Below are 24855 nucleotides of genomic sequence, written 5' to 3'. Positions count from 1 at the left end.
ATTTAAGGAGATCATAGATATAAATGCGTCTATCGCCAGCCTGCTGATGGCGACTACCTCAAAACTTAGGCACAGCTTCGCTACGACGCCGAGATCGCTCCACTACTTTCGGATTCCCAATAGGATGCCTAAAAAATCCATAGATCTGACTAGAAAGGCTAAGGACAAGAGAGAGAAGAGAGGAAAGAGACGAGTTGAAATGAGGCCTCGGAACCCCTATTTATAGACGGAGATCAGACCGTCCAAACCCTCATCGGAGCGTTCGTTCTCGATCGGATCATCCGATCGCCTCATCGGAGCGTTCGATGTCACCTCACATGCGTAAGCAGTGACGTCAACATGCTGACGTTGATGATGACGCAAGCCCTAGCCAGATCGGAACGTCTGTTCCTGCCAACGGAGCGTCCGATCCCATCGGATGGTCCGGTCTTAAATCGAACCGTCCAATCCTTACCGACCCTTCGAGCCACTTCCGAGCGTTCTGGATCCATTTTCGGACACCGTTAATCCATAGGAAATTTCCTTAATCATGTTTTTCTTAATCTAAACATGACCACTTAATTAATTACCATTAATCAATAATTTCGGATACGGGTTACTACATCTACACTGCAATCAACACAAGTTGGAGTGTTGTCCAGAAAGAGATCCAACTCTTGCCACAAGTCTTGAAGATCTGTGAAGTATTGGGTCACGGAATTAGAACCCTGCTTTGGTTCCTTGAGTTTTGATCGAAGCTCGAAAATTTGTGAGGCATTCCCAAGGTCGAAATACATCCGACGAGCAGCGTCTCATACTTCTTTCGCAGTTTGGAACCACAAATAACGGCGGCTAATACTGTTCTCCATGGAATTGATGAGACATGAGAGAACAATGGAATTTTCAGTCACCCAAGTTTTGTACGAAGGATCTGACTTCTTTGTTGAAGCAAGTTCTCTAGTGAGATATCCCATTTTCCAAGCCACATACTACAATTTTGACAGATTGCGCCCACTGTAAATAATTGTGGTTGTTGTGGGCAATGATTTGAAGAGAGGAAATATCGCTCCCGAAAGATGAGCAGGAGTCGCCGACGATTTTTCAAACGTTTCAGACTTCGCATCAGTCTTGGACGCTTCCGATGACATTTTTTTATTTTTTGTAAGTTGAAGACTGCGAGGAGGTTAACAGATGACGAAGGATATTTCAAACCCTCCGGCTCGTGATACATGCAAAAAACAAGAATTGGGGAAAAAATATTTATGTATATTTTTATTGGCTACAATTTACACATTTGAATAGAATACAAGTAGTGTATCTAATCTCTTGAAATTAGAAAGATAATATCCTTCTACCACGGTTAGGATATTTGACGAACCCTACCAAATTTCATCTAAATAATAAAATATTCACAAAAACTACACCATATTTTATTTTATTTTATTTTATTTTACATATACTCGTGATCTTTATCCATGCAGTTTATGAAAACCCTACCAAATTTCATCTAAATAATAAAATATTCACAAAAACTACACAATATTTTATTTTATTTTATTTTACATGTACTCATGATCTTTATTCATGCAGTTTATGAAAACTGGTCGCCTACTGTCATACATTGAAATACTAGTTGAATTAATATGAAAGCACAAAAGGTTATTCTTCGTGCACGCAAATGATGCACGAATTGATTAAACTTTCAAAGACAATTTGTAGGGTGGTTTCATATCATCTCCAACTTGAGACCTATCCCATATTGGCCTACCTGCTATCAAAGGCACCGTTAGACCTTGAACACATAATGATTACTCAATTGGCAATCAGTCCAATTTCCTTCGAAAAAAATGCTCGGGAAAGGACCTTGACCTGATATAGATTACCCTATCGAATAACTTTTTATAATAGACGATGAAATAAGGATTCGGGTTCCTATTTAAGCTAATGACAATAAAATTGCCCAAAAATTCAATGAACTGAGTTGGTACAATGCTAAACAAAACAAATGCGTGCAAAACAAAATGGCCCTCGCCAGTTCTTCTACACAAGCAAAACAGCATTGATACAACCATCGTTTTCAGGATTATTTGTGACTTGAGCATATTTCCCTGCGTTAAGATAAATAAAGAAGGTAAAAATTTACGTAACTCAAATCTCTGCCTACATTATTGAGAAGAAAGAGCTTACCCCAAACAACTTTTCCAGCAGGAGTGACTAGACCAAGTTCACTAACATTCACCTGAAATATGTAAAAGAGATGGTATGATGAGCATTCAATAACAAGATAAACCTCAAAAAACTTCAAGTTGCGAAGCGCAGATTTAAGGAGGAGCATGGACCTCAATTATGCTCCCTTTGGTCATAACACCGAGAGAAGTATACATGGGTCCATTTGGGTTTTTCTTTACACCGATAATCTCTAAATTAAAGGTACATTTAAGCTCCGGGTGAGTCACATGGGCTTTTGTAAAACGCAACCCAGATGGGCGAATGAAACGCTCATATTTTGGAGGTTTCCTTGTAAAACTTGGTCCAACAAACGTTGCCTTTGTTATCATCCTCTTCCATTGCTTAGCTGCATATTGGGACACATTTACCAAAAGAATTGGCATCAGTTGTTTCATAAGTGGCAGTAGGATAAAAAACAGTAAAAATCTTCCCAACAACAATTACAGATACTAAATCATATAACAAAAAGGAAACATCCACATCAGTGGCATACTTACTCTTCCGTTTGCCAGATCTGACAACCCTAAACATCTCATCTTCAGCGACGGGTCTGACCTATAAAGTCAATAAACATTCTAATTCAGAACTTTCTTGAATTCAAATTAGAACAATTTATCACCACATTGCTGAACACAATCATGCGCATAAGCATGATAAGGCAAAGACGCACACCATGTTTTCTAAGGGTCACAAAAATGTCACTTGATTTTCGTTATTCCGCAAATAACTGAATCTCATTAGACTCGCAATCTAACTTAAGAAATTATCAACATCATATATCATATGGTTAAGTTTTCTACATTACTTCAGTAGACAGCACACCATTAAAATGTTTTCAGAAATATAACTGCCCAAAGAAGATAAGATAAGGCAGTGCTAATAAATGACGAGGAGACCTCTTAAATGGCTATCTCAAATGGATTTAAGTACAAAGATCAAATATCTAAAACACATCAAAGTGAATTGTCAATCTGTGTTCCATCTCAAGCCCCCACAAGAAAAGGAACGTCGCATGACATGAGAGAAACTGCAATGCATACCTTTGGTAGAGGCACCTCCCACTTCCCGGCTTTTTCTTTCCTCTTCTGTTTTATCGTGTTGCTAAGCAGCTGGATATTGAAGGATGATATTTTCAGAAGTGTTTAAATATGGTGATTTTTATCCAAGGTTCACGTTTTCAAGGAAAAAATTACGAAATCAAGCAAACCTAGGAAAATACAAGACTACCTTAGCCCTTGTTGTCTCATCACGATCAAGAAGATAAGCAGGAATGGCACCTTCATGTACATTGTCATCAACCTTGCGCCTGACTGATGATTCTTCATGCATAAGCAATCTGTCAACATAACACCAAAGGAAGTATGCCAATTACCACAAGCACCAACACATTCATGAAAGGAAAAAAATGATCTTGAAGAGATGTGGAATATGATATCAATGAGTATAATAAGCTAATAAACAAAGGAAATTTAGCACCTGAGAATTATCAAAATGTTAAAGAAATGTGATGATGCCAACTTGAAACTTAAAATACAAAGCCTTTTAACACAACAACAAACGCAGTTGAACATTTCAAAATCATTCCATCTTTATCCACTTCACCAAAATTACATCTAGGGCAAAGCTAAAATTCAAGCAGACACGGAAAAAAAAAAAAAAGTAAATTTCAAGAAAAGAGCAGCTAAGCAATACAGAACAAAGATGAAAAGATTCCATCCAGGGAAAAAAGACAGTTTAATACCACGAAGCCGCATGAGAATCTTACTACAAACCATCTATTCCTTGACTCTAAAATAAACCAAACATTGTCTGGAAGTTCATACCGTAGCCAAAACCAAACAAAATCCAGTTAACAGCCTTTCACAGTTGAAATGCATCATCACAAAAAAAAAAAGAAAAGAAAAAAAGAACATAGCGGTATACAGTAAGAGAAAAATGCCAGAGAAGCTTACGTTTTCTTCATTAGCGCCTTTTCAGCATACCGCTTCTTCGCAATCATCTTACCCTTGATACCCAACGTCTGCTTCGACCAAATAAAGAGTTACAGCCTCAAATCTTTACCTCAAAGACTGAAATAAATAGAAATAAAGAATAACCTTTTGAGCGATTTCCGATCGTTTATGAACTTCTCGCGCCTCCTTCTTGCGTTTCCGCTCGAAATGGTCATGGCGGTAGCCATGCCTTTTCCTGTGAAGCTCTATGTAATCTCCTTGCGGCTGAAAATTTGAAATTTTTAAATACAAACCCAATTCAAGTAAAAGAACGAACATTCTCAGGAAGACTCATCGATATTTCAGAAAGATGCATACCATGATGAATGTTTTTGAAACCCTAGTATTCGTTAGTCTCTGAAATCCTCTTTTCATCGAAAATGTAATGGGCCGGGCCTCAGGAATGTTGACCCAATTACCAAACCCAGCCCATCAAGAACCTCTAATTTTTAATATTGATATTGATATAATAATAATAATAATAATAATAATAATAATAATAATAATAATAATAATAATAATAATAATAATAATAATAATAATAATAATAATAATAATAATAATAATAATAATTAAAAAAAAAATAGAAAGACTTCGGGCGTCGTTCGTAGAACAGAAGAATTCAGCTCTGTTATTGTTATCGTCTTCCAATATCTATCTGCCTCTCCCAAACAGTCAAATTTTCGGTGCATCAATTCGAATAAATTCTCAAATTTCGATCCCAAATGCTTCCACACATCCAAATTAACGCCTCCACTGTTCCTCCTTTACGTTTCCCTGCAACCCATTTTCCCTCTCCTCTTGTTTTCTTGAAGCCATCGAAAGCTGCCCGTAAGCCTTTGAAATGCTCGGTTTCAGTGGTTTCAGAACCGCTCCACTTGGAGTCAACCAACGGCCAGAAGCCTATTCCAGCTGAGGTTTCTAGAACTATTATGGAATTATCCACTGCCGGCACCCTTTCAACGGTGACGCCAGAGGGTTGGCCTTTGGGTTTTGGCGTTCGCTTTGCTGTTGATGCGAATGGAACTCCGATTCTGTGCTCGAATGATTTCGGAAAAAGATTATCTGTTGATAGGTGTAGTCTTCATGTTCAGGTGCGTCGATGATAGATTCTGTTTCCTCTGGTAAAGTTTGATTCTTGATGGTCTTTTACTGGTTTCTTGGTTGTGCCCATTTGTGATCGATGTATAATATCTGCGTGAATTTGATTTTTCCCCTTCATATGTGTGTGGAAAGAAGAAGTATGTATATGTGATTTGAGTTTATTTATGCCAGTTAGAGCAATGTGGGGTAAGGACGCCACAGTGCACGATTCAAGGGAACCTCGAAAAACCTGGAGATAGGATAGCTCTACGTGTAAGAAGATATTTCCTTATTTTCTTCAGTTTGTTTTCTCCAGCTGAATTTAAGTTTCCAGCGTCCTTCTAGATAATTTGCAGTCTGTATTATAGTTCATATCCATCTTAAGAAATTGGTGCCTGTTCAAACGAGATGACTGATAGATTGATTATTTAAATTTCTGTGAACAAATGCATGCATCCACTAGCTGATATTGTCTGTAGTTAGACTAGGGGCCATGAAAGTGCATAGTGCAGAGTACATTTAGCATAAGTTAAATCCTCATTTGCGTTTTCAAGTTCAACAGAAACTCTATTCAGCATGGAAGAAACGATTTAATGAGGAAGTAGATGAAAGCTACATTTATGCTATTAATGTTGAGCGCGTGCTTCAGATGGAAGATTTTACTGAGGTATGTTGTTAATTCAGTGTTGTCTTTCTTTAGTTCTCATGATATTTATCGTGAACAGATATTAAGAAATTGTGGATGGATTCTAGAAATTTGCTTAATAATGAATGATAAAGAACTATTTCAGGATGGTATATGGGTAACGTCTCTGGAATATTCATCAGCAGACCCGGATCCCCTTCGAGATTGCGCAGAAAAGATTGTAGATGAGATAAATACCCACAACTTTGAAGATGTTTATCGTTTTAGCAATGTTTTTGTGGATTTGGATTTCCAGGTTTGCGCCTAATCCAATACCAACTTTCTGATTATTTTTCGGGCTGTCCATATTTATTGATTTGAGTTCCTGTTTTAACAATTTGTGGGGTCACAAACTTCATCTAGTATCTGTTACTTTTATAGCTAAATTTATAACTTTGATAGAGTTTTATTTATTTGTTTTCGAGAGGTTTGCTTTAGAACATGGGATAGCTACACCAGAATTCCATGTTGGGTCCAACAAATTGATCAATCATGAGATTTTGCGAAGCAATAAGAAGTAATCAAGTGTAAGCATGACAGACATCTTATAATGTTGAAGGACTGAGAATTTCATGCAATTGATAAATGGAGTCATGTCAATTGATGCTTGATCAAGGGACTGTAGATTTTGTTGATGAATGAAAATTTAGTTGATCGAGAATAAGCTATTTTTTGGGCCCACGTCTTTCAAACTAAAATCATGCCAGTGCTATAAATGGTTGCATTCAACTGAATGTAACAATTGGATATTTTTCTGTCGGTAAGTAAACTCATCGCATGTGATGTTTAATCAGGTGTTAGATGCCAAAATGGTGTGGATTGATCGTCTAGGCTTTGATCTACACCTGAGATCAGTTCAAAAGGATGTATACGAGGTTCGAATACCTTTCCCTAGAGAAGTGGCTGACGAAAAGGGGGCAAAATCTTCTTTCAACGGAATGTCTCAGCTTGCTTGGGAGGTGGAAAAGAATTTCTATGTTCCTGAATTTAGTAAAGTGAAGCATCTGAAGAAGATTTCAAACATTGCAGTATCAGTTGAATGAGATTTATTTGAAATTTTGATACCCCTTTATGCACAATTTTCTGCAACGTTTCATTCCTGGATTTATATGATTTTTGAGACAATTTTTTGTAGTTTCTGGTGAGACATCTTACAATGTTGTTGAGTTGTTTATCACTAAAGATAACATTGTGTTCGAATGAAAACGCTTACACGGAAATTCTTCTTCATCTTTCTCTGTGCAGAGGACTTTTGTACTTTTATCCTTTTGTCGGATTCATTTTGTTTCGCATAGCATTTGGTTTGAAACATCTTCGTGAGATTTTAGTTCTGGGAACAAACCAGTAATTTGCAGAATAATTTGTTAGTGTTACGTCCGAGGGCAATGTAGATTACAACTAAATCCAACACAAAATCAATTAATGAGATCCTATGGTGTACTCATGACTACCTCTTAATTTTACGGGTCTAACGATTATCATTAGGCCAAACATGGGAGGTTCGTATCTCACGAGCTTTAGCTATTGGTTTGCTATCAAACTATGTACATAAGTATTGTTTGGAAGAGTTTTTAGTAAGCATTTTTCAGTTTTTTTTTTAACAAAATTTTGTCAGTGTATGGTAGTGTTTTGTAGAGGTTTTAGGAAGCACTTCTCAGCTTTAGAGCATGAGAGATGTTTTTTTTTAATAATTTTTTATATGTGTTTGGATAGGCTCTTTAGTGTTTAAAAAGGCACTTGGTGGTTTTGAAAAAGCCCAAATTTAGAGCTTAATTTTCAAGTGTTTATTTATGAGTTATTTGCACCAAATACCCCTGTAAAATATTGAAAATGCACACTTCTCCACTGTGAAATTTTAATAGACAACTTCAGACCCGACCTTTTACAAAATTAGCACAAAATTAGTTTAATATTTTGGTACGTTTAGGTATTTAAATCATTGTTTATTAATGAATGTTTAATGGAGAAATTGAAAACACGAAGTGATTTAATAAAATAATGATATGAAGATAAAGTAATAATATTTTTTTAGAAACAAATTAATTAATAATAATAAATTTAAAATAAAAATAAAAATTTATAAAATGTAAATGTTTGATAAATATTTTATAATTGGATTTTATGTGTTAAATAGATTTAAAAATTATATTCTTAAGTGATTAAATATATAATTTTAATTTTTACCGGGGTATTTGGTGTCAAAAAAATTAAAATATTGACACAGTCGCATGAGGAGCGCGTGCGCAACAATCGCTCATATGAAGGGGCGCGTGTGCTAATTTTATAAAAGGTCAAGATTGAAGATACCTGTTAAATTTTCACAGAGGAGAAGTGTGTATTTTAAATATTTCACATGATATTTATTGCAAATAACTTGTTTATTTATTATAGGCACGATTTGCTAATGCTTTTCAATTTCATGGTTTTCATATAATTATCTATGCGGCACACCTTACTCACGTCACCCACCACCACCAACCTTGAATGTCTTGTATTGAATTTGATGTATAATGATTTTGTGAATTGTCATGTACTCCTTCAATATGCTAATTAATATATTTATGGCTTACTCCTTGAATCTGACGCCACCCACCATCACCAACTTTCAAATTCTTATGTTACTCCTTGAATATGCTAATTAATTTATTTATGGCTTACACTATCATGCATAATTCTTCTACCCTATTCTTAAATCATGGCATGATCACGTGAACCTGAGTATATGAGCCATCCATATTTTGTTCTCTTTTAATCTATTATTTCATGAAATATCAGTTTACGTGTATATATTATAATTATGTTTAGAAATTTTTATTGATGAATATCATATGATTCTTAATTTTTCTTTTTTATAGATTTCATCATGTTGAATATCTCAAAGCTTGAATTTGCCGCTCTTGATATCTCCGGCAAAAATTATCTCTCTTGGATACTAGATGCTGAAATACATCTAGATGTTATGGATATTGGAGATACCATCAAATAGGAAAATAATGAATCACCGCAAAATCGTGCAAAGGCTATGATATTAATTCCTTCGTCATCATCTTCATGATGATTTGAAAATTGAGTATTTGACGATAAAAGATCATCTTGATCTTTGAAATAATTTGAAAGAGAGATATAGCAATCAAAAAACGGTGATTCTCCCAAAAGCACGCTATGATTGAATGCATTTGCGCTTACAAGATTTTAAGTCTGTAAGTGAATATAATTCTGCATTATTTCGCATTAGTTCACAATTGAAATTGTGTGGAGAAAAAATAACTGATGATGTTTTATTGGAAAAAAAACATATTCCACGTTTCATGCCTCTAATGTTCTCCTGCAACAGCAGTATAGAGAGAAAGGCTTCAAAAAGTATTCTGAATTGATTTCATGATTTCTTATGGCTGAGCAAAATAATGAATTATTGATGAAAAATCATGAAATTCGTCCCACTAGAGCCAACCCATTCCCTGAAGTGAATGCGGCAATGCATAATGAAAAGAGGAAACAAAATAAGACCGAATTTGGTCGTGGTCATGGTCGTGGACATGGACATGGACGTGGCCGTGAGCGCCTTCGAGGACGCTTTCATCCATATAGTCGTGAGCATGAAAAGCCACGTGACTATAGTAATTGCAATCAAAAGAATACAAATTATCAAAAATGGGGTAATGACCAAGCAAAGAAAGTTGAAAGTGGTCAAAATAATAAGCCAAAGAAATCAGAAAATAAGTGCTATAGATGTGGAATAAAAGGGCATTGGTATCAAAATTGTCGTACGCTCAAGCACCTTGTTGATCTCTACCAAGCATCAAAAGAGAAGGCAAGAGATACAGAGACTAATTTTATTTATCGAGGTGAAGATTTGAGTCAAGTCCCATATTTCTCAGTACCTTTCGATGTTTCTGATTTCTTTGAGGACCCGGATGAGAGAATTGATCATTTGATTGGAGACGAAAGCGTGCAGAATTATTAAATATTTTATCTATCGTTTATTTATATGTTTTGATTTATTTAAGTGTAATGTTTATGAGTTATTTATATGGCTTATTTAAAACAGTATTAAGTTGGTTTAATTGTTTTTATTATGAATAAAAGTTATTTATTTCATATTGTCTTTATTATGAATATTTTTTATTATTCTTATTAATTTTATTATTTTGAATAGAATATGGACTTTGAACATGAAGTCAATGATGGAGATTTATGTCTTGTTGATAGTGCGACAACACATTCCATATTTTAGAAGAATAAATATTTCTCATATTTGCAAATGAGAAAAAGTAGTGTCCACACAATTTGTGGTCGTACAAGCATTATTTAAGGCTCCGGAGAGCAAATATTATATTACATGGAGGGACAAATTTTATTATCAATAATGCGTTATTCTCTCCTAAGTCTCAAAGGAATTTATTGAGTTTTCAAGATATCCGATGGAATGGATATCATATTGAGACTATAAGCCAAGAAGGAAAAGAAAATATTTTTATTACGAAAGAAATGTCGGGAAAGAAATACATTATTGAAAAATTACCAACATTTAATTCTGCTTATACTACACAAAAATAAATGTAGTGGAGATCAATGCCACAGTTGAACACAAATTCATTGATATGAATACTTTTATGCAGGGCCGTCTCAAGAATATTAGAGGCTCTAGGCAAATATTTAGTGGAGATGACTATATAATTTTTTTAATTAAATATCGATTCAATTACTTCATCGTATAAAAATTAAAATTTCAAATTTTTGTAACTAAAAATAATAACATAAAAACAATTGAATCGAAATATGAAAAATAAAACTAAAACTAAAAAAGAACTCAATTAATTCTCAAATCTCATGAGTTAGAGATGAATTAATGCATAATACAAATAGAATAAGATTTTTCAAATTAAGGAAGCATAGATAATATATTTTTGTCACAACAAATCTCATGAAAAATATATATTATAATTTAAATAGACATAGACAAAGAATAATTATAATCTAATTAAGTAAAAATCATTTTTATTGTAGAATTAAAAACATTATAAGATTTTAATATATCGAGACTAAAAATTAAATCAATTAAAAAAATCAACCGCAGCATAAAAATATACAAAAATAAATCTCATTCAATAAATAAACGTAAAAAAAATGATTAGCCCAATTTGAATAACATAACTCATCTGAGTTGATCAATTTAACGAAAAAAAATATTTTTGTTTAAATAGAACATTTTAGTTTTTTACTAAAAAAATAATGGAAAAAAATTATAAAAAATTGACCACGATTTCGAATTTTAAACAAAATAAATAGACTCACACAATATTTTAAATATACAAATAATACTTAAAAAAATTTTAAAAAAAATTGAGGCCTTTGCCAAGGGGAGGCCCTAGGCAGCTGCCTAGGCCGCCTCTACTTGGAGCCGGCCATGCTTTTATGACTTGGCATAACCGATTGGGACATCTTGGTTCTATAATGACACGAACAATTATTGAGAATTCACATGGGCATCAATTAAAGAACAAGAAGGTTCTCAATTTTAAAGAATTCTCATGTGGTGCATGTTCTCAAGACAAATTAATTATTAGGCCTTCACCAACTAAAGTTGGTATTGAATCACCTACATTTTTGAAAATAATACAAGGTGATATTTGTGGACCAATTCATTCATCATGTGGACCATTTATATATTTTATGATTTTGATTAATGCATCAACAAGATGGTCACATGTGTGTTTACTATCATCTCGCAACTTAGTTATTGGCTCAAATAATTCGATTAAAAGCACAATTCCCATAATATCCTATTAAGAGGATTCGTCTTGATAATGCTGGTGAATTCACATCCCAAAATGTCAATTGGAATAATTGTTGAACATTCTGTTGCTCATGTTCATACACAAAATGGTCTTGCCGATTCATTGATTAAACGTCTCCAATTAATATCTAGACCATTAATGATGAGAAGGAAACTCCCCACGTCAGTTTGGGGACATGTTATTTTGCATACAGCAACACTTATACGCATCAGACCGACTAGTTATCATGAATTCTCCCCTTTACAATTAGTTTTTGGCCAAGAGCCTAATATTTATCATATAAGAATTTTTGGGTGTCTATGTTCCAATTAGTCCACGACAATGCACTAAAATTGGTCCTCAAAGAAGATAGGGAATATATGTTGGATATGATTCTCCCTCGATTATCAAATATTTAGAGCCCACAATGGGAGATATTTTCACGGCACAATTTGTTGATTGTCATTTTGATGAAACAAAATTTCCAACATTAGGAGGAGAAAATATGAGATCACCAAGTGAATTAACTTGGAATGCATCACTACATCAATTTGATCATCGGACAAGTGAATGTGAACTTGAAGTTCAAAGAATAGTACATTTGAAAAATATTGCAAATAAATTATCTGATACATTTAGTGATGTGAAAAGGGTGACTAAGCCATACCTACCGGCTGCTAATGCTCCAGCACATATTATTGTTCCCAAAGAAACATCAAACGATGAGTCAATTGCTCGACTCAAGCGTGGTAGACCAATTGGGTCCAAAGACAAAAATCCACGAAATAGAAAAGGAGCAAATGATATTAATCAGCATATTGATAAATCTGATTCATTGATTGATAACTCTGAAAATATTGATGATCAAATCCCCAATGAAGTTCAAGTACTTGACAATGAAGAGATCTTGATAAATTATGTCAAGACGGGGAACCGATTAAATCGAGCAGAAACTATTGTCGACAATAAGTTTGCATATGCCATGGCTTTTGATGTTGTTAATGAAAATGTTGATCTAGATCCTAAATCTGTTAATGAATGTCGTAATAGACATGATTGGCCAAATTGGAAAAGGGCAATACAAGAAGAGTTAAACTCACTAGCAAAACGTGAGGTTTTGGGACCTGTGGTCCAAACACCAAAAGGGGTAATTCCCGTGGATTGTAAATGGGTTTTTGTACGAAAACGAAATGAGAAAAACGAAGTGACTAGATATAAAGCTCGATTAGTAGCACAAGGTTTTTCTCAAAGATCCGATATTGATTATGAAGAGACGTACTCTCCTGTGATGGATGCAATTACATTCCGATATCTTCTTGGCATGGCCGCACAAGAAAAACTTGAAATGCGTCTTATGGATGTTGTTACTGCATACTTGTACGGAAAACTTGATAATGATATTTACATGAAAATCCCTAAAAGATTTAAGATATCAGAAGCATTTGCTTCAAATTTTACAAATGTTTGCTCCATTAAACTACAAAGATCCTTGTATGGACAAAAACAATCTGGGCACATGTGGTACAAGAGACTTAGCGACTATTTGTTGCAAGAAGGCTACAAAAATGATCCAATTTGTCCATGTGTTTTTATTCAAAATAATGGATCAAAGTTTGTCGTTATTGTTGTATATGTGGATGATTTTAATATAATTGGAAGTCTTGAAGAACTTAAAATACAGTTGATGTCTTGAAAAAAGGAATTTGAGATGAAAGATTTAGGAAAAACAAAATTTTGTCTTAGTTTACAAATTGAACATCTTGCGAATGAAATTTTAGTCCATCATTCTACATATACTAAAAAGGTGTTGAAGCGGTTTTATATGGATAAAGTTCATCCATTGTGTTCGCCCATGGATGTTCGATCCCTTGATGTGGAAAATAATATTTTTCGACCTTGTGATGAGCAAGAATAACCACTTGGTCCAGAAGTACCGTATCTTAGTGCAATTGGTGCATTGATGTACCTTGTTAATAGCACTAGACCGGACATAGCATTTGTTGTAAATTTGTTGGCAAGATATAGTTCTTTTCTTACACGAAGGCATTGGAATGAAGTTAAACATTTATTTAGATATCTTCAGGGCACTCATGATTTGGGTTTATTTTACTCTAATGCTTGTAATTTGAAATTGATTGGTTATGCAGATGCTGGGTATCTATCTGATCCACATAAAAGGAAAATCACAGATTGGGTACTTATTTACTTATGGTGGAATAACTATATCCTGGAGATCTACGAAGCAAACCATGGTCGCCACTTCATCAAATTATGCAGAAATACTTGCAATCCATGAAGCTAGTCGAGAATGTGTCTGGTTGAGATCAATGATTCATCATATTAAAGAGGAATGCGGCTTGTCCTTTACTAAAAACATGACAACAATAGTCTACGAAGACAATGCGGCATGTATTGCTCAACTGAAAGATGTATACATCAAAGGTGATAGGACAAAGAATATATCCCCCAATTTCTTTTTCACCCATGATTTGCAAAATAAAGGTGATATTGAAGTTCAACAAATTCGCTCAAGTGATAACCTTGTCGATCTTTTCACAAAATCATTGCTCACATCAACTTTTGAGAAATTGGTGTACAAGATCGGAATGTGTCGACTTAGAGATTTCAAGTGATGTTCGCAACAGGGGGAGTTAATCTAAACTGCACTCTTTTTCCCTTATCCATGATTTTTTCCAAGTGGTTTTTCATGACAAGGTTTTTAACGAGGCAGTTAAGCAACAACAAGGGATGTTGTACTCTTTTTCCTTCACTAGGCTTTTATCCCATTGGGTTTTTCCTAGTAAAGTTTTAACGAGGCACATCCGTCGAATGATATCCAAAGGGGAGTGTTATAATATTATGGATGTCAAAGATTTGGGTGGTCGAATAAAATCATAATCAAATCTTCAGAAGATGGTAAAGAATCAAGATAATATCACTTCCTTGTAATAGCATAGTTATCATATCCGAGAATTTCTTCTACGCATAAATAAGTCACTCATGTAATACTTTTCATATATTGAATTATTTGTTTTCTTTGCATAATATTATTTGGTTAGTTTCCTTTTTATTTTACAACATTCATATGTTTGTTTTAGGATTGACATTACTCGTCATTGATTCAAAGAGTAAACAAAAATCGAGTTATTGAATTATAAGCGATAGCCCTAGGTATTATTCGGTACACTGAAATTAGGTTAAACTTGAAATTTATGATAAGTGTTTAATTGATAAATATTTATATTTTATAATCTAAATGTTAGATTATTGAAGATATTTTGAATATATTATAATTATGTTTTATTGTATTTTTTCTTAATTAACTTAGTCGTAATAGAAAATAATATTAGCAGGATAGTGCATATCAATTATGGATTTTTTAATTAGAGTTATTCTTTAACTAGTTGATGTTGTAAATGAAAGAATATATAAATATCAGTGTTTTCAAAATCGGATTGATCGATTCGACCGAAAATCGGTCACAAGTTCGATTCGAAACACTCAAAAACCGTTGTAGCGGTCAAATCGGTCAAAAATGGTTGAATCGGTTTTTGATTTTTTTTTATAACAAAGTATTTTTTATTTTTTCAAAAACAATTAATTTTTTTAAAAAACATTAATTAAATATTTTATTATATACATACATGATTATTTGAAATTTGTATTTCATTAAAAATATTATTTTAGTAATACTAGAGTTTATTTAATTATTTTTTATTTTAAAAAATGTATAACTATAATTGATATTTTGAATATATTTATATAGTTATTTTATTTTCAAACATTAAATATATATATATATAATTTTTAGGTTTTTATTTAAAATGTATTATTCATTATATTATTTTATATAAATGATTTTTTGGTCCGATCATTCGGTTAAACCGATCCAATCAGTTAGATCATTTTTTTTAAAATAGAAAGGTTCGATCACCGATCCGATTATGAAAATATTGGTATATATTTTTAGCATGTGATCTGGAATAATCAAGCATATAAAATTTCTTTCTAATTCTTATTTCATAATTCATGGTATTAGACACACGGGTAATGGTGCGGTGGTGCCTCGTTTCTCTCACTTTCCTGTAAACCAACCAACAAAAATGGCCTTCGAGGAATCTTCTATTATCGTAAACCATGTTACTTTTGACAGCCATTCTCTGTAAATCACTCAACAAATTAAATGGAATGAATTTTCGAGAATTGTTTCAGTTTGTTATTCTTTTCATCAAAGGGAGAAAAAAAAATTGAGTATTTGACATGAACAATAACAGTCCATTCGAACACAATGGCTGATTGTATATAACACTAACAAAAAAAATGACAATAACGACAACAAATTTTGTCGCTATTCCGTCGCTAAATGACAATAATGACGGAATAGCGAGAGAAATAGAGTTCTCCTCGAAATCTTTGTCGCCAGTGAATATTAGGACAAAATTATATTTCTGTCACTATATAGCAACAAAATTTTTTTCTATCCTTGAAATTTAACGATGGAATTTATTTTTTGTCGTTAAATTTAATGACAAATACCTTAATTATGTCGCTAAAATCACCGACGGATTTAAGGTTTCTGTCATGAAATTAACGACAAATTGCTCGTTTATGTCGCTGATTTTACCGACATATTTAACATTTTTGTCGTTATTTTAACGACATATTTATTTATTTTGTCATTAAATATAACGACGAAATGTCTTATTCTATCGAGATTCCGTCGCTACTTCTTATACCCACCCAACTTCCGTTTCCCAGTAAGAATTACCCCTATCCAAAAATAGTCAAAAAAACACCAAAAACAATCATCTCATATATAATCCATCATCCCATCACTTAAAACCCAACCGAGTTCCCTCTCAGCTCTAATTCTGATATTCATCATCCTTCTCCAAGTAGGAGAAACATTCTGCAAGAGCTGAATTGCCACAGGGGGCGAACGCTTGCAGTATCTACTGAACAAGGATCTACTCCAGATGGAGTCAACAGTCCTGAAATGAACCCAAAGTTTAATATAGAAGGTTGTCACATTGTCTTTTAATTTCTGAATACCCAAACCACCCTCCGATACTGGAAGGCAAACCCTCTCCCAGGCGATCCAATGAATTTTATGATCTCATGTCGTAGAACCCCATAGGAACTTAGCACAATGCATTTCAAAACGGTGCAGAACAATTCCTAGGGGCTGTAATACCTGGAATAGATATATAGGCATGGAACATAACACACTCTTAATCAATACCAATCTACTCCCGAACAATGGAATTTTAGCTTCCCAACCCTGCAATCTCTTCGAAGCCATGGCTAACAAGTTAGCAAAATAAAATCTTTTTCGAGGACCCAAAAACAAAGGGGAACCAAGATACCGTATTGGAAGAACTCCTTCACGTTAGGAGTGCCTTAGATTTCCTTAAGTTTCCTCCATTAGCTTCCTCCATGCAAGGTAAGTTTTCTCTTCTTTCCTTTTTTTTTCTTGTGTAGCTGTAAGTTTTCTATAATCATATGCAGCCCTAACTTTCCTTCTTCATTAATTCTAGGTGTTGGCCAAAATTAGGGTGTAGGCATACCCTAATGGGCCAAAAATTTTAAGGCTCCGAAAGGCTTTATCATGGGCCTGCATTGGGCTCCCTTGCATGCAAAGAAAAATCTTGGGATTTACATAAGTGTACTGAATCAAATTGGTTCAACACCAATCATTCACAAGACACCGTGCACGACAAGCACGAAGAATGATCAATGCTTTCCCCACGTCACCTTCCATAGTTTCCATGGTTGTGGTTCCAAATATAGTGGAAGTTCTCCCTACCAAGCTCTGGCTATGATTCATCCACAAAATACCTTGTTTATTTAGCTAGACATGTGGAAGCACGATGGAAAGCTCGCCACAAGAAAAAAATAGAAGCCTCAAAATGGTGGTGTGCCCTAGTGAAGGCAGTGTAAAGACTGTGGATCATAGTATAAGAGCCGACGAAGTGGTCCTGATATCTTGGGTCCACCAGTAGGATTAGGTGGGTGAGGAAACATGGGCGAACGAGTGAACCGGGTAGAGCAACGAGCAATTACAACTCAAGGGAAAGGGTGTGTTGATGTGCATCTAAAATAGTCGTTGGATCAAAGAGGTTTAAAACATCCTGGTATTATTGACGGAGACATCTGATAAGGAGAGAGACCAATTGATCATCGGTTTCATGGATATCCATGCGAGTAAGTAGCAGCAAGAACTCTGTGGTGTAATCATCCACTGAATTAGGACCCGATGTAGATTTTAAAGGAATTGATAAAGCACGCGAGTGTAATTATAGGGAAAAACATACTCTTCATGTGTTTATGTAACTTGGACCATAATTCAATATGTGAAAGAGTGGGTGCCCGGTGAGCCAACTTGTGGCTAAGGGCTTTGATGACTCTTTATATAAACAATCTTTTGTTTAATATAATTTACAATTTTATTAATGGCAATGACTTTATCTTTCTTCATATTGTTATATTGTGATATACTATTGTTGTTTTGATAAAGACCTTGAATATACTATAGTGTATGTAAGATGTGGTAGAACATGGAGATGTCTATCATGAAACACATCTTATAGTCACTGTATATTCTAAACTGTTCCTAGTCGATTGAGCCGTCCGATAATAAGGATAAGGATCGCTCGAGTTTGAGACTAGCATTTGCGATGCAGAGTACCACGTTTCATTGGTAGGGAACATAGAGATGTTCGAAGCATGAAAATGGATATTCATATGATGAATGATCGAACTACCCTATTCGGACTTTCCAAGTGGTTATCACTTATCCAGTGGATAAAGTCCGCGGTTTTGGTTGTACACCATTAGTCCTTACTACTTGAAACATCATTGAGACTCTATATGCTAGTACTGTGCTTTGACTCATTTACCGACTCTATTGGGGTCATCAGGTGTCGGGATTGGGTACAGTTACAACACATATAGGAGTCGATGCTTTGTTGTCAAGGATTCACCACATACTTGCGAGTGTGGATATCCTATGCGATCTGAGGAGATATTAGTGTGACGAATCTCTGGCCAGAGTACATGATGTGATTTAAGAAATGGTTTCTTAGTAGCACATGCGATGTCACTATTTGATCTTCAAGATGTATTGCATAGTTATCGAATCTCGAGCGACTCTCGATATACCAATGGTTGTTGATTCGATCGGGATATATGGATGAAGGGACCGTACTGTACGCTAACCAAAATCTATTGGTTCTTGTAGGCACTATCAGTGATACCTAGGGAATCATGGGGCGATGTTGCTAGACGCTCTTACCATGATTCGATGGGCAAGTCGGAAATTGTTGTTCCGAGTCACAAGGAGTTGTGAGCCCACGGCTAGCTGTATCCCTGAACCATTGAGGGTCACACAGTGTAATGGATTTTTAATCCCCGTTGAGATAGTTAAATTTAAAGAGTTAAATTTAATGAACAAAGAAGTTGGACTTCTTAATTATGAGTAGAGGAGTAAGATTTCCTAAAATGACATAGGGATGGCCATTTTTGGAAATCACTGAATTCGGATTCATAAAAATTTATCTTGACTTTAAAAGGTGCAGAAATGATTTCTGTGCACATTGGTGAAATCGGTTTATCAATCGGAGTCACGATGAATTTTATATTAATTTCTGAACATGCGGGCTTTGCTTGTCGGGCTTGAACTTATGACTAATGGGCCCTAAGCTGTTAGTGGCCTACATTATAAATAAGTTATTGCAGTACAGAAATTACACACAACAGGTCACAAGAATTTTTGAAAACCCTAGTTAATTTTCTAAAAGGTGGCCGCCCCCTCTCCCTTTGCTCGAAAAGAAATCCAGCCTGTGATTTTGAATTACAGTCTGGTTTAACGGATCAAATTCATTAATCTCTTCGTAGAAACTTCTGATAGATTTTCTAGTGCAATCTATCAGAGGGATTAAATATCCGTTCGTGGACCTGATTGAAGAACAGTTCGTCCATCAGTTCCAGGGATATACAACGAGAGCAGAGAAATCTGTTGGTGTCCAAAATCTCGATTTGAGATTAAAGGTAAAAATTTTATAATTGTTATTTAATTTTTACACACACAATTTAATCGTAAGGTTGATACCTATTATGGAATCGTTCCATATAAAAATTTTTTAAACTTCCGCTGCACCGGGTATCAATCCTAATTGATCTGATCGCCGCGTTTTCCAACAGTGGTATCAGAGCCAGGTTGCTCAGATCAAGCGATTAAATTAATCGATTGTACAAAAAAATTTTAGGCCTCGGTTTTTGAAACAAAATAAATATTTTAAAATAAAAATATTTTTCGGGCAAAAACCCGGGCAGCGATTGGATCGCTGCCCGGGGCAGGGGCAGCGCACGGCGCTGCCCTGCGCAGTGCTGGGCGCTGCACACGGCGCTGCCCATGGGCAGCGATGTGATCGCTGCCCAGGGCAACGATCGTCGCTGCCCGGCCCGACCACATTAGGGCGCGGGCAGCCCGGGAATGTCCCGGGCGGCCCGCGGGAAAAATTATTTTTAATTTTTAAATTAAATTTTAATATGTTAAAATTCTATTTTTGGTCCGATCGAAAATTGTTTTGATTGGTCCACGAGGCGTCGGATCGAATTGTTCGAGTCCGAAAATTTTAAAATTGATTTTTGGATAAATTTGAATTTTTGGAAAATTTTAATATTTTATCCTTAAATTGAATTTTGAAATTAATTATTTTAGTACAATTGATCATAAGATATGATCTTATGGATATATTGAGTAAAATATGATTTTATGTATAAAATTGGATTTTATAGATAAAATATGATTTTATTTGATAAAAAGATAAAATATGATTTTGTATGTAAAATAAGATTTTATGTATGAAATATGATTTTATCCTTTTTAAATTTAAATTGCCATTGCATGTTATCCAATAAATTAATTTTGAATTAAATGTTATTGGATAAGGATGATCGATTGCCATGACCAATTTTGTAGGTGTATGTTAGGAATTTACATTTGTTTTATTGTTGTTGGTTTTATTAATGGGCCTGGTTTATGGCCCAATATGAATGTCATATGTAATAAAAGTGGGCTTGGTTTATGGCCCGTTCCCACCCCTTAAAAATGTATCCCCTACTTGTCATTGTTATTTATTGTAAATACATTAGATTTAGTGGGAGATCAAGATTTGAAGATGGAGGTGGGCCCAGCAGACAATAAAGACAGAAGAAATGTAAATTGGAAGCAAATGTAATAGGATTGCATTGCATACTGCATATTACCTAGGATTGGACTAAGACTCGTGATTGGCAACCACGGGTCGATTAGAAATGGAATCGATCATCCTATATAATATGTGATATTATAGTTGTATGCATGTTTTAGACATAATTGTGTGAATCCGGCAAGCATACAAAAATTTTAAAAATGATGAGACAAATTTTCATAATTAAAAATCCCTCATTTTAAATATGATTTAAAATTGATATCAAGATAAATAAAGGAAATTTAAATTTGTTTAAATGTTCCTACCTTCCATCAACGATCAATGTATGAGATGCTACCCGCGGATACGGTCCGGCTCATATTATTGGGGGGGCCCGTTCGTTGAAAAGCTGTACATTGGATCGACACATGTTGTAAGTTGGGTGGAACTCCCATGGGATCGGCTCATATTATTGGGGGATCCACATGGCGACCGTCCATCACAACTTAATATTGATGGGTCATCTTGACATGTCACAATAATCGGCGTCATATTATTGGGCCCTTATTGGACATGAGGTAAAAACGTGGAGGTTGCTTTGGAAGCAATTGGGCTCTACCTTTTGAAAATTATGGTTGGCTGATATTATTCGGGACCATAAGTTTGTCAATTGGACTCCATGTTCTCACTAAGGAAAACAGTTTCCCGTTTTCACTAGAGGGTAGTGAAATCGTTAAAATAGTGGGAGTGAGATTCATAAAATAAATTTCGCCTATTTTATGTCTTAGTAAATTGCTTAAAAAATCACTGATATTTTTCTGTTTCTTTTCAGTATTTCATAAGATGAATTCGCGTAATCCACTTTTCTCGATCCTCGAACAAAATAAGTTGACTGGCGCAAACTATACGGAATGGTTCCGTAAGTTGAAGATTGTCTTGACTTCGGAGAAGATGCTCTACGTGTTAGAAAAATCTCCTCCGAAGGAAGCACCAGCTGACGTAAGTCCGGAGGAGTTAGCCAAGCTTGATACATGGTGGGACCATGATATCAAGACCAAATGCTATATGCAAGCCTCGATGTCTGATGAACTCCAGAGGCGATTTGAGGACACCGTGAATGCTGCTGACATTCACGTTCAACTCAAGGAACTTTTTGGGGCTCAATCGAGGGCTGAAAGGTTCGCTACTGTAAAGGAGCTAATGACGTGTCGCATGCGTGAAGGGACTTCGGTCCGTGATCATGGGGTACGAGTGATTTGGCTCATACAGAAGTTGGTAACCCTTGATTTGGTGTTGGAGCATGAACTCAACGTGGACTTACTACTTCTGTCTCTTCCTTCTTCGTTTGACGGATTTGTGGTAAATTTCAATATGAACAAGATAGAGGCCTCCCTTGAAGAGATGGTCAATATGCTTGTGACATATGAATCCACATTAAAGAAGGATAAACCGGCTTTCTTGGTGGGCTCCTCTTCTTCTGCTAAGAAGGGGCCAAGTACAAAGGGTAAGAAACGTTCTGCCCCACCCAAGAAAATCGAACCCGAGAAGAAGTACAAGACAAAGGCTTCAAACATGGAAAAATCCAAGGATGTTTGCCATTACTGCAAGAAGCCCGGTCATTGAAAGCGTAACTGCAAGGAATATCTAGAGCAGTTGCGAACTGCAAAGGGTATGTTCTATATTGAAATAAATGTTTCACTTAATACTACTTCTTGGGTATTGGATACCGGATGTGGATCTCACATTTGCAATGATTTGCAGGTGATGACAAGAAGTCGCAGGCTTAGAATGGGTGAGACCCAGCTGAGGCTCGGAAATGGTTCCAGAGTTGAAGCTAAAGCCGTGGGAGATGTTTATTTAATTTTGCAGAACGGTTTTAAGTTACTTTTAAGAGATGTTTTATTTGTTCCGGATTTGATTAAAAACATTATTTCTGTTTCTATGCTTGATAGAGATGGTTATTCTTGCAATTTTGTGAATGGGATTTGCAATATTTACAAGAATGAATGTTTAATTGGAAATGGAAAACTTGAAAACGATCTATACAACTTAAAACTAAAAGACGTTCCAATAAATTATGTTGATAAACCGGCAACAACAAACAAAAGGAAAATCGATAGCCAAAACCCGGCAAACCTTTGGCACGCTAGGCTAGGTCATATTTCCTCAAGGAGGATGAATAAGCTAGTGGGAGAGGGCATGTTTGATATGTCTGATATTAACTCTCTACCTACTTGTGAATCCTGCCTAAAAGGAAAAATGACTAAATCTCCTTTTAAGGGGAAACCTGAGCGTAGTCAAAATCTGTTGGATTTGATCCATACAGATGTTTGTGGTCCATTTAGAGTTGGGACTCAATATGGCCACACCTACTTCATTACCTTTACTGATGATTATTCAAGGTATGGGTATTTATATTTAATGAAATATAAGTCTGAAGCATTTGAAAAGTTCAAAGAATTCAAGGCTGAAGTAGAAAACAAGCTAGGTAAAAGTATTAAAGCACTTCGATCGGATCGAGGTGGAGAATACTTGAGTACCGAGTTTTTGAACTATCTAAAAGAGAATGGGATTCTCTCTCAGTGGACTCCTCCTATGACACCACAGCTTAATGGTGTATCGGAGCGTCATAATCGAACTTTGTTGGACATGGTTCGGTCCATGATGAGCTTCACTGAGCTTCCACCTTCGTTTTGGGGCTATGCGCTTGAAACGACGGTATTGTTGTTGAACAACGTCCACACTAAAGCAGTGGACAAAACACCATACGAGTTATGGAATGGCAAAGCTCCTAAGTATTCGTACTTGAGGATTTGGGGATGTCCTGCTTACGTGAAGCGGACAGTGGGAGATAAGTTGGATAGTCGATCCAGCTTATGTTATTTTGTAGGGTATCCGAAGAATTCAATCGGATATTATTTCTATTATTCTGCTGAAACAAAAGTGTTTGTTTCAAGAAATGCCACCTTCTTGGAGAAAGAGTTCTTATTGGATAAGAAAGGCGAGATGATGGAACTCGAAGAAATTCGAGAAGAACCTGAAATACAAAATAACGATCCTACACCTCAGGAACCATTGCTGGACACGCCTATACCTAGAAGATCCGAGAGGACTTCTAGACCTCCTATTCGATATGGTCTTCTTCTTGAAGGGGATCAAGATGAAACCGATGTTGGATGTGATCCAAGAAACTTCAAGGAAGCAATTTCTGATGCGGATTCAAATTTATGGCTTGAAGCTATGCTGTCGGAAATAGATTCGATGCATACAAACCAAGTTTGGTCTTTAGTAGATCCTCCCGATGGAATTGTTCCAATAGGGTGTAAATGGATCTACAAGAGAAAGCTTGGGCCTGATGGTAAGGTATTGACCTACAAGGCGCGATTGGTGGCAAAAGGTTATACTCAAAGACAAGGAGTTGACTATGATGAAACCTTTTCACCAGTTGCAATGTTCAAGTCCATAAGAATCCTTATTGCCATAGCTGCATGGTATGACTATGAGATATGGCAAATGGATGTGAAGACTGCGTTTCTTAATGGAGACATTAAGGAAGAAATCTATATGAAGCAGCCTGAGGGGTACACATCCATGGGAAGCGAGCATAAAGTATGCAAGCTTCAGAGATCAATTTATGGTCTAAAACAAGCATCAAGAAGTTGGAACCAAAAATTTGATGAAACAATAAAAGATTTTGGTTTCATCAAGAATCCGGAGGAACCATGCGTGTACAAGAAAGTAGTTAAGGATGCTGTGACATTCTTAGTACTTTATGTTGATGACATCTTACTCATTGGGAATGATGTAGGGATGTTGCAGTCAACAAAGATATGGTTATCAGGTAGATTCTCGATGAAGAATTTGGGTGAGGCATCCTATATTCTTGGGATACAGATCTATAGAGATAGATCTAAGAG

The 24855-nt window shown here is 35.4% G+C and overlaps 3 protein-coding genes across 3 annotated transcripts; 2 read left to right on the top strand and 1 right to left on the bottom strand.

The window, feature by feature from the left end:
• Nucleotides 1-1858: 1858 nt before the first annotated feature.
• LOC140880443 (uncharacterized) lies at nucleotides 1859-4558 on the bottom strand. The gene is made up of 9 exons (XM_073284884.1): nucleotides 4518-4558; nucleotides 4305-4424; nucleotides 4161-4228; nucleotides 3436-3544; nucleotides 3249-3317; nucleotides 2706-2763; nucleotides 2319-2554; nucleotides 2167-2218; nucleotides 1859-2087 (listed from the first exon to the last, which is right to left on the bottom strand). Exons 1-9 carry the CDS (start codon nucleotides 4518-4520, stop codon nucleotides 2020-2022), a joined length of 783 nt encoding a protein of 260 aa, XP_073140985.1. The 5' UTR covers nucleotides 4521-4558; the 3' UTR covers nucleotides 1859-2019.
• A 255-nt stretch (nucleotides 4559-4813) lies between these two features.
• On the top strand, nucleotides 4814-7184 carry LOC140883590 (glutamyl-tRNA reductase-binding protein, chloroplastic). The gene is made up of 5 exons (XM_073290126.1): nucleotides 4814-5293; nucleotides 5475-5555; nucleotides 5845-5949; nucleotides 6074-6223; nucleotides 6762-7184. Exons 1-5 carry the CDS (start codon nucleotides 4925-4927, stop codon nucleotides 7008-7010), a joined length of 954 nt encoding a protein of 317 aa, XP_073146227.1. The 5' UTR covers nucleotides 4814-4924; the 3' UTR covers nucleotides 7011-7184.
• Nucleotides 7185-9355: 2171 nt separating this feature from the next.
• LOC140877455 (uncharacterized) lies at nucleotides 9356-9931 on the top strand. The gene has a single exon (XM_073280991.1). It carries the CDS (start codon nucleotides 9356-9358, stop codon nucleotides 9929-9931), a length of 576 nt encoding a protein of 191 aa, XP_073137092.1.
• Nucleotides 9932-24855: the final 14924 nt, after the last annotated feature.

Source organism: Henckelia pumila, chromosome 2, assembly GCF_033568475.1.
Source record: "Henckelia pumila isolate YLH828 chromosome 2, ASM3356847v2, whole genome shotgun sequence".
NCBI lineage: Eukaryota > Viridiplantae > Streptophyta > Magnoliopsida > Lamiales > Gesneriaceae > Henckelia > Henckelia pumila.
The sequence above is the reverse complement of the archived record's forward strand: the minus strand, read 5'-3'. Positions and strand labels throughout refer to the sequence as shown.

Coding starts and splice junctions, on each gene's coding strand:
- LOC140880443 (XM_073284884.1), bottom strand. Junction 3,545..4,160: donor AAGGCGCTAATGAAGAAAAC/GTAAGCTTCTCT, acceptor TTATGTTGACAG/ATTGCTTATGCATGAAGAAT. Junction 2,219..2,318: donor CCAAAGGGAGCATAATTGAG/GTCCATGCTCCT, acceptor TACATATTTCAG/GTGAATGTTAGTGAACTTGG.
- LOC140877455 (XM_073280991.1), top strand. CDS start 9,356: ATGGCTGAGCAAAATAATGAATTATTGATGAAAAATCATGAAATTCGT.
- LOC140883590 (XM_073290126.1), top strand. CDS start 4,925: ATGCTTCCACACATCCAAATTAACGCCTCCACTGTTCCTCCTTTACGT. Junction 5,294..5,474: donor GGTGTAGTCTTCATGTTCAG/GTGCGTCGATGA, acceptor TATTTATGCCAG/TTAGAGCAATGTGGGGTAAG. Junction 6,224..6,761: donor TTGTGGATTTGGATTTCCAG/GTTTGCGCCTAA, acceptor ATGTTTAATCAG/GTGTTAGATGCCAAAATGGT.